At 38.4% G+C, this 10,106-nt stretch overlaps 1 protein-coding gene across 2 annotated transcripts in view; it reads left to right on the forward strand.

Annotated features, from left to right (window-relative positions):
* The window catches only part of RPE (ribulose-5-phosphate-3-epimerase), a 26,599-nt gene extending 16,493 nt beyond the window's left edge, over positions 1-10,106 (forward strand). Inside the window, exons 3-6 of one of the 2 annotated variants that reach the window (XM_006872740.1) lie at positions 5,251-5,390; positions 5,916-6,050; positions 6,497-6,583; positions 9,732-10,106. In XM_006872740.1, the coding sequence (XP_006872802.1) occupies positions 5,251-5,390; positions 5,916-6,050; positions 6,497-6,583; positions 9,732-9,854 (485 nt within the window). In that variant the 3' untranslated portion in view covers positions 9,855-10,106. The remainder of the gene's footprint in view (positions 1-5,250; positions 5,391-5,915; positions 6,051-6,496; positions 6,584-9,731) is intronic. The other variant, XM_006872741.1, reaches the window with a different exon arrangement.

A 10,106-nucleotide genomic window follows, 5' to 3' on the forward strand; every position in this document is an offset into this window, starting at 1 on the left:
ACTGCAAAGTCAGTTGGCGTTTCAAACTCACCATGGGCTCCTTGGAAACCCTGTACTGGGTCGCTATGGGTGGGAACTCAAGGGCATATAACAAAAACAACAGTTTCCTCTTTACTCTCTCTTCCTCCTTCAGCCTTCCCTCAGGGTTTCACTGGCTTTACTCTGATTAGCAAACCGAGCTCTTTCCTACCTGGAGCCTTTGTACTTGCTAATCCCTTTGCCTGGAGAGCTCTTCTAACTGGGCTGGCTCAGCTGCTTCTTTCTGCCTCAGATAACCTGCCCTGGTCTCAGACTTTTCTAAATACCCTATCTTAAATGATATGCACGTTATACCACCTTGTTGATTTTCTTAGAACTTCCTTCAACCTGAAATTACTTTGATCAGACTGTAAATTACATGGTGACATTGTAGGGTAAGCACTAAGCGGCTAGTCACACAGGTCCAGAGTTCAAACCCACCAATTGTCCTATGGGGGAATAATGAGGCTTTCTGCTTCTTTAAAGATTTATAATAGCCTTGGAAACTGTATACAGACTCAATACAAAAGTCGCTATGAATCAGAACTGACTCAAAGGCACCTACCAACAACATCAATTTCATGAGGGGTGGGATTTAATTGACCTTTGCTGTGGTTTTCCTAGAGCTAGGCACAGGCACATGGTGGGATTCAATATAATTAGTAAGTATATGAATCAATTAATTGGTTTTATCATCTGGAAGTCATCTACTTCACTCAAATGGGTGGAGAGCTTTCCACAGGTGAAGCCTCCATGCTCTGCTTCAGCATCACAGCATCTGTCTTGGGAGGTTATGAATTACAGTATAAAAGTTTAAACTATGTTCACATGAAATAGTTATTTTTTTAAACTAAGTTAAAAGCACACAGCTCTGTTGTTGTTTTTAAACTAAGTTAGCAATGCCCTAGTTGCCACATCTCTTACACAAGAAAAATTGAACAAATTTTTATAAATACGTATTTTTATGTAATTATTGGGTTTTAGTAAAAAATAGATTTAAAAAATTAGGATATTGTAGATCAACTTTATGAAATACTATTGCCGCATTGCTCAATATGGTAGATACTAGCCATCTGTCTAAGGAGCTCTGGTAGCGTACTGGTTACAAATCGGACTGCTAAACTCATGGTCAGCAGTCCGAAACTACCAGCTTTTCCGCGGGAGAAAGATGAGACTTTCTGCTCCTGTAAAGATTTATAGCCTTGGAAACCCTGTACAGGGTCGCTATGAGTCAGAACCAACTCCATGGCACATAACAACAACAATATGCCATCTGTCTATTTAAATTTAATATAAGTCTCACCAGCTGCTCTTAGAGTCACTATGGGTCAGAATCAACTCGACGACACTTAACAACAACAACATAGGCCTGGTAGCGTATTGTATGAGTCAGGCTGCTAATCTCATGGTCAGCAGTTCGAAACTACCAGCTGTTCTGCAGGAGAAAGATGAGGCTTTCTGCTCCCATAGAGATTTACAGCCTCAGAAACCCTGTACAGGGTCACTATGAGTCAGAACCGACTCCACGGCACATAGCAACAACAACATATATATATAGATAGATAGATATAGAGCTATAGATAGATATAGATAGCTATATCTATCTATAGCTCTATATCTATCTATCTATCTATATATATATTTATCACTGCCATGCATTTGCATTCAGGATCCTGGTAAAAGAAAACCAACTATTCATCTTATTCAGTCTTGATCCTTGCCTTTGAATCTTTGAAATTCTTTAGGACAAAACAGAACATTCATAGAAAGCCCCTCTGCATACTGCCATAGATAGGATGCTTTTTTTTAAGGAAAACTAGATAGATGTACCATTGTTCGACTTGTGAATAGAATTAGCTGCTATTTTCATGGAATACTGATTGTACTTGAAAGAATAGGTATTATACTGATGTTTTCTTTATTTTGAACAAAGATACTCTGTTATTTCAAGAAAAATAATTTGTCAGTCAGAGCTTCTGGAAAACTTGTCTCTGCCATCATGAATGTGACAGCTTCCCAGTATTTAGAGCTTTTCTGATATAATCTTTAGTACTGTAACACGTGTGATTTGTGACGAATAGAGGATGAAGTGTTTTACCTCTTAGATCTGTGTCACTCAGTGAACCAATACTGAAAAGATCGATTTTACAGTGTCATTTGGACAGATGGATTATGGTGCTACAGAGTACAAAAGGTAACTGATAGGGTTTACAGTTCTACTTATCAACCAGCATTTCAACATTTATGTAGGAGGCTAGAAGTCCGAATTCCGAGTGCCCGCTCTAGGAGATGGCTTGTTCTCTCTCTCAGCTCTTGAGGAAGGTCCATGTCTTGTCAGCTTCTGCTTCCTGAAGGTTTCTTGTAGAGCTTCCTGCTTCTTGGCATTTGTTTTGCCCCCATTTCTCTTCTCCCTTTTTAATCTCTTTTATTTATTAAAAGATGTGGACTCAAGGTAAAACTCAAATTTACTACCTTCCAGTTGAATCTGACTCACAGTGACCCTAAAGGCCAGAGTAGAACTGCCCTGTGGGATTTGGTTCCTGAGGTTGTGCGTCTTTATGGAATTGGATTGCCTCACCTTTCTGCTGTGAGCAGCTGGTGGGTTTGAAGTACTGACCTTTCAGTTCCCTGTCAAGTGCTTAATCCACATACCACCAGGGCTCCTTTGGCTCAAAACACACCAGAGCTTTATCATGTCTCACTGACATAACAAACAACCCATTCCCAAGTGGGACAGCCAACTTTTTTAAACCACCACTTGCTAAGTTTTGGTGCAAAATCAGGGCACCCACATTTATCTGAAAGACTGTTAAATATTAAAGTAATCCTTCTCTGTGTACTTTTCTCCTCCCTTCATTAAAATATATTTAATGCAGAGCAGATATGAGCATTCATGTTTGTTTTGTAAAGCCAAACAGTTGTGTGTTGTTCAGTGCCTTTGAAACCATTACAGCTCGTAGCAACCTTGTATAATATGGTTTCCGAAGGGGTGTCTGGTGGCTTTGAACCAGTGACCTTGTGGTTAGCAGTCCAGTGCTTATTATACAGTGCCACACTAGACACTGTTGTTGTTAAGTGCTGTTAAGTTGGTTCCGACTCATAGCCACCCTGCATAGGGTTTCTGAGGTGCAGCTGGTGGCTCGAACTGCCAGCTTTGTGGATCGCAGTCCAGTGCTGATCCTACTGTGTCACACCGAGAGTCCATGCCAGACACTAGAGACATGCAATAATGTGAAGCAGTGTCCCTCTAATATTAGTGCTTCGTAGATTAACAGAATTATTTTTATTATTATAAATGAATTAACTTAACCAAAGAACCCAAACCACTGCTGTCCAGTTATTTCTGACTCTTAGCAACCCTGTAGAACAGTGTAGAACTATCTATAGGCTTTCTAACTTGTAGATGTCCCTAGAAGCCATCTATGGACTACCGTCTTTCTCCTGCAGAGCTGCTGCTGGGCTCAGGTTTAATTGCTGAGTGCTTAACCACTGTGCCACCAGGGCACCTTTTATGAATTCGATAGTTAAGAGTTTTAAAATATATATTGTTTCCATTGTTTTATTAATATATAATTGCATTTTGTCAGCTTCAGTCTGTTGAGTTTGGTGAGTCTGGGAAAATGCTTACAGTCGTGTATCAAGATATAGAACAGATCCATCACTTCTTGTGTCTTTGTAGTCAGTCTCTTACCCCAGCTTGTTACAGTTCCTGGCCACGAAAATCGTTTTTTCCAACTATAATTTTGTCTTTTCCAGAATGTCATATAAATGGCTTCTTTTACTTAGCATACATAATTTGATATTCATCCATGTTATTACCTGCATCAGTAGTTCATGTGTTTTTATTACTGAGCAGGATGGTGTGGCACTGTGGGTTAATGCGCCAGATTGCAAAGCCATTTGAACTGCAAGGTTGGTGGTTCAAGCTCACCAGCTGCTCCTCGGAAACTGTATACAGGGTTGCTATGGATCGGAACCGACTCGATGGCACTTAACAACAACAACAACAGCATTTTACTGGGAAGATGGACCACAATATGGTTTTTTATTCATTTATTTTATTGTGGCTTAAGTGAAAGTTTAAAGTGCAAATTAGTGTTCCATGCAGCACTTTTTGTGCTTTTTATTTTGTGACATTAACTGCAGGGCCTTCCTCCTGAGTTTCCTGTGTCCATTCATCCTCGCTTTCTGAGCTTTGATTTTGAGCAAATGCTGCTCTTTGGGTCTTGTCTAGAGTATATTCCTCATGGGTTTTATTGGTCACACTATAGGCCTGTCTTTTGTTTGGTTGAAAGGTGATTCCAGGGGGATGGATTTAATTCCAAGTTTGAAGGCCATAATCTTGGGGTTCCACCAGTCTCTGTCAGATTAATAAATTTGGTCTTTTTCATGATTTTGAATTTTGTTCTGTATTTTTCTACTAATCTTTCTACAATCTTTGGTTGTACATTTAAAGTTTTTCTTAGCTTTAATTTTTAACACATCAGCAAAAGCATTTGGGGATTTTCAGTAATTTTTTAAAGTGTGATGCTAGCCGGAGAGTAGAACATTTGGGATATTGATACAGGTAGAATTTGCTGAACCAGTAACTCCCTAAACATTGTTGGAATTCTCTAAAAAGCGTTGCTGGAGGCTGTGCATAGTAGAGATTGAGTAAGGTTGATATAGCCAACCTAAGGAGTGAGTAAGCTAAATAGACTAAATTACAATTTCCTTGTCATTTAAAATAAACTTAGAAATTATGAACCCAAATAAAAGTTAGCTATAATACAAAGAAACAACGTTTTATCTATTTAAGTGTGTTCTAATTTAGTTATTTTGCTGGCTTAGAAATAAAAAATTTAATCTTGACTTCATTAGGCGGCATGCTGTGTATTCTCTTTCCTTGATATTTTTTAAAGTCATCACATTTTATAATCTTAGTTTAGTACTATAATACTGGATTTTGTCTGTTTGTTTAATATAGTTTGACTTCCAGCAAAAACAAAAAAGTTGATTTTCATACAAAGTACTATATGCTTTTTGTGGAAACTGTTGTTTTTTTCATAAATATCCAACCAATACTTTGTCTTCAGGATGAAAGGAGGCAAGATCAGTAAGTAAAACTGTTTATCTAATATTTTCATGCCAGAAGAGTTTATATCTGAAATAACAATTCCAGACAGTCTTTAGTAATCTGATCCAGATATTTTCCATTCAGTACTATTTAGGAGACATGTCTTTTCTTTCCAGATATGCATATGATGGTGTCCAGGCCAGAACAGTGGGTAAAGCCGATGGCTGTTGCAGGGGCCAATCAATATACCTTTCATCTTGAGGCTACTGAGAACCCAGGAGCTTTGATTAAAGACATTCGTGAGAATGGGATGAAGGTGAGAAATCGGTGATGATTGGTAAAAGTTTATACTCTTTCCTTTCAGTTTGGAAGATTTGAAAGATGACAGGCAAGTACAGGCAGCAGAGATTCAGGCAGCTGTTCTTCAGCTGCAAAGCCAGAGCTTAAGTTTGATTTACTATCAGACTCGTTGCTGCTACTAACTACCATCGAGTTGGTTCTGATTCATAGTGACCCTATATAGGGTTTCCGAAGAGCGGCATATGGATGGGTTTGAACCACTGACCTTTTTGTTAGCAGCCCAGTGCTTTATCCTATAGTGCCACTTCATAGGATTTACTTATTCCACTAGTTTTTTCTAAAAATTACTGCCTTTTGAAACATTTAAATTTGATAGCCTTGTTGGTTCTTTGTCTTTAAGGTTATGCTCTGAACAGTTAGATATTCTTTTACGTATTTATTTATTTTCTGTAAGAATAGAAATTTTCTATTGGGCATGATAAGTCACAATATATAACATGGAGTTAATTATTCCCTTGATAGTTAATTTGTCTCTGTTTAGGTTGGCCTTGCAATCAAACCAGGAACTACAGTTGAGTATTTGGCACCGTGGGCTAATCAGATTGATATGGCTTTGGTGATGACAGTGGAACCTGGCTTTGGAGGGCAGAAATTCATGGAGGACATGATGCCCAAGGTATAAAAAAAAACAAAAACGGGAATGCTTTGATTGTATGAGATTTAGGTTTGGGAAATCAGAAATATAATTTATCTTTATCTTGAAATTTTCTTTCAAGACTCGTATCTCTGTAACCTTTAGCTCTTTTGGGAATTTTCATGAATATTCAGGCAATGGTTAATGTCTTGTTTTATGAGGCGTATTCTCTGTTGACCATAACAAGTTAAATGCCATTTGCAAAACAGGTTGCTTTTATAAAACTTAGTTTCTTTGGGAACATTAATAATTAAGGTTCCCCCAATAATACTTTATATATTGATATACAGTAAAGTGGAGTGAGTGAGACATTTGGAGAGGCATGTTCTAGGGTCTAATGTCGGCGCCTTGGTTTTTGTTTATTTGGTTATGTTGTGTGTTTCCCCACCCCTGCCCCGCCATCTACTTATTTCCTTGTGTATGTCTAGGTTCATTGGTTGAGGACCCAGTTCCCGTCTTTGGACATTGAGGTCGATGGTGGTGTAGGTCCTGACACTATCCATAAGTGTGCAGAGGTGAGACTGCTCCTCAGCTGTGATCTAGACCAATTTCTCGTGTAGTGTATTGTCCAGGACATTCTTTAAGGTCAAATGTAGGGCTAGAAGTCCCAGTTTGCTCATCAGTAATTGAATAAAGTTGTTGTTTAAATGATATGCTAAATGCCAGCCCTCTGGAATACCATTAAGTTCCAGGACCCATGGTATGATGGTGTGAGAGTTATTTTCAAAACAGGGTAAGATATGATATTGTCTTAACAAAGGAGAAAAATTCATCTTAATTCACTCAATTACCACAGTACTTGGTGCAACTTAGTTGTGTTAGTTATCCATCTGTTCCTCATAAGAACTGACTAGAATCATTTTAGACAAAAATCTGGGTTTGATCTCTGGATACCCCTTTGGCCTCCCTCTGTGTAGAGCTTTTCAGGTTTCTAGGTTATGCTCCTGAGCATCATAAGACACTAGACCTTGCAGTAGCAATGTGGGTGATTAAAACTCACAAAGCCTACATTTATTCACCAGTATAGTTTTCCCTACACTTTGAAATCTTGAATAAACTGCCAGCTTATTAAAAGCTTGGCTGTGGTAATTATTTGTGGAGGCAGAAGCTTACCAAATACCAGATGTCCTTTTGATACTGCTTTTTATTGAACTGTGCTTTACTATGCTCAAATTAAGGGACAGGTTCAGTGGTAAATCTAGAAAACTGATCTTCTCTGAGGTTTGCTGTCAGAGATGTGCACTGTGCTGAAGTGCCTGTCTGTTTCACTGCAGAAATTTCCCTCAACTTCATTGCTTCTCTCTGCTTCTCCTTCTGGCAGCAAATTGTAATAGATTGGGTTTCCCTCAAGTCTAATTCTAGGAAGCTTAGAGCTAAATTTGAGTCCATGCTTTTCTTTGATTTCTTTGCTTCTACATTTAAAAATATCATCTTGAAATTATTTTAAAGCTATCTTAAAACCATTCTGGAATATGATGAAACAGAGAGAAATGCTGTTTTTTCGGGCATTAAATTTCTTATTGCCATACTTTATGGATAGGTTCACAACTTAGTGGGAATTAATCTTTAAGAATACTTACAAATTTACATTGTTGTTAAGTACCTTCAAGTCCATTCTGACTCATAGCGACCCTGTTTAAGTTTTCGGAGGAGCAGCTAGTGAGTTTGAACCACCGACCTTGTGGTACAAACTGACCTTGTGGTCCAGCGTGTATCATACAGCATCACTCCAGGACTCTGAAAAATCACATACATAATTCAAAATTTAAAACATGGCCACTTTTGTTTTTTAAGTAGCTGAGAAATGGACTTTGGTATATATTGGCCTTAATAGATTTGAAGAATAAAAAATTTTAAATTTGTTATCTAAATATTATAAACTGGATTACCAATAAAGTCATTGATTTTAATACAGATTTAAAATTTATTTCACACACACACATATATACATATACTATCATAATATATATACACACACACATCACTGTGTGTTAATGCTCTAGACTGCAAAGTTGCTTTGAACCACAAGGTTGGCAGTTCAGGCTCACCAGCTGCTTCTCCGAAACCCTATACAAGGTCTCTATGGATTGGAATCGACTCAATGGCACTCAACAACAACAAATATATATATTGTTGTTGAGTGCCATCGAGACAGTTGTGACTCATAGCAACCCTGTGGTTTCTAAAAAGCGACTGGTGAGTTTGAACTGCCGACCTCATGGTTCAAACCGACCCTGTGTTTCAGTGCTTATCCTACAGTGCCACATCAGGACTTATTCATAGATAGTGTTTTCACAACACAGTAGCTTCCCATTTAACAATTTCTACACAGATTATTTAGTCCATGCTTTTGTAACATTGGCTGCATTCTTCATACAATGCATGGACATTGTTTGTTCTAGTGTTTTAGTTCTGGTTCCATTTCCAGTAATCTAGTTTGTCTGCTCATCATTGTTTTAAAATAATTGTTGAGCATTTGGTCTCATATATAGGTGATCCTTTAAAAGGGCCACAGTACTCATATGTAATATTATTTTGTGAGCTAATCTATCTTCTTAAACAGTGACCTCAGTGAATAGTTTTTTTTTGTTTTTCTCATGACAGTAACTCAGGGAGTCTAGTCTTAAACAGTCCAGAAAAGTCTGGATCTCTTAAGAACATGAGGTTCTGTGCCACATTTTTCTCCCATTCTATCAGGTTCCATCTGTTGGAGCTCTGATCAGAATGAATTATAGTGGTAGCCATGCACCATCTAGCTCCTCTGGTCTCAGGCTAGATGAGACCATGGTTCACGTAGACAGGCCTGTAGACTAATTATTTTCTCTGAATCTTGGGTTTCCTTCTTTCTCTTTTCCTCCGGACTAAGTGCTGTTGAGTCGGTTCCGACTCATAACAACCCTGTTTAGGGTTTCCAAGTTTTCAGATCTTCAAGGAAGCAGAAAGCCTCATCTTTATTCTGCTTTATTCTCTTTGATTTCTTTGAGCTGGTGGGCTCAAACTGCAGACATTGTGGCTTCCAATCCATTGTTTAATGGTATAGAGCCACTGCGCTCCCTGGGCTAGTGGAAAGCAATAATTGTACCTTAGATGGCCGCTTACAAGCTTTCAAGACCCCAGACACTATTCAGCAGGCTAAGATGTACAAATGTTATGAATTAGATTATGCTAATTAACTAAGATGCCCCACAATGCCTAGGGTCCTAAACCTTCAAATCCAGAAAAGTAATCCTGTGAGGTGCTTGGTTGTGTCTTAAGAAGTTATCTGTAAGTGTATCTCCCATGTGCTTTATTGTATATATGACTACATATGCAAGCACACACATATCTACCTGCATATACATAACACAGGGGGACTTCTAAAAGGTTGTGGAAAAATTCCATTATCTTCCTATTTCATTATTATACAAATGTTTTGAGGCCCCCTGTTATATACACACACATATATAAACATACATGTATATCTGCACATAATTTTAGTTTTTGTTGTTGTACTTTCTTTGTTGAACTGGATTGATTTAAGTATTCTATTCACCTCAAAGTGGATTTGTATAAGTAAAGTGCAGACTGACAGATGGAAGGGTTGGAAACTCCAGTCCAGGAATTTTATTTGAGAATCTTCTGCATCTTCCTTCTAGGCATAACCTAAGTGTTTGCTTCTTCCAGGCAGGAGCTAACATGATTGTGTCTGGCAGTGCCATTATGAGGAGTGAAGACCCCAGATCTGTCATCAACTTGTTAAGAAATGTTTGCTCAGAAGCTGCTCAGAAACGTTCTCTTGATCGATGAAAGCTCAAGCAGACCCATGTCTCTGCTCATGAAACCGCCTTTTAACTGGAAAACAGGAATGTTGACGAGCGACTCATAGGCCGGCGGAGGCAGTGCTGCTGCTCTGAGCAGTGATCCATTCCACTGACTACAAGTCCTACTGAAGAATGTGCTAAGAGGTTACTGCTGTTTATATTTTACCTACATTGTTAGCGATGAGACTTCAAGATTAGTGTGGTCAATACCCAGTTTTTACTGAGGTTGGGTTTTTAT

This window comes from Chrysochloris asiatica, unplaced genomic scaffold (assembly GCF_000296735.1).
Source record: "Chrysochloris asiatica unplaced genomic scaffold, ChrAsi1.0 scaffold00212, whole genome shotgun sequence".
NCBI lineage: Eukaryota > Metazoa > Chordata > Mammalia > Afrosoricida > Chrysochloridae > Chrysochloris > Chrysochloris asiatica.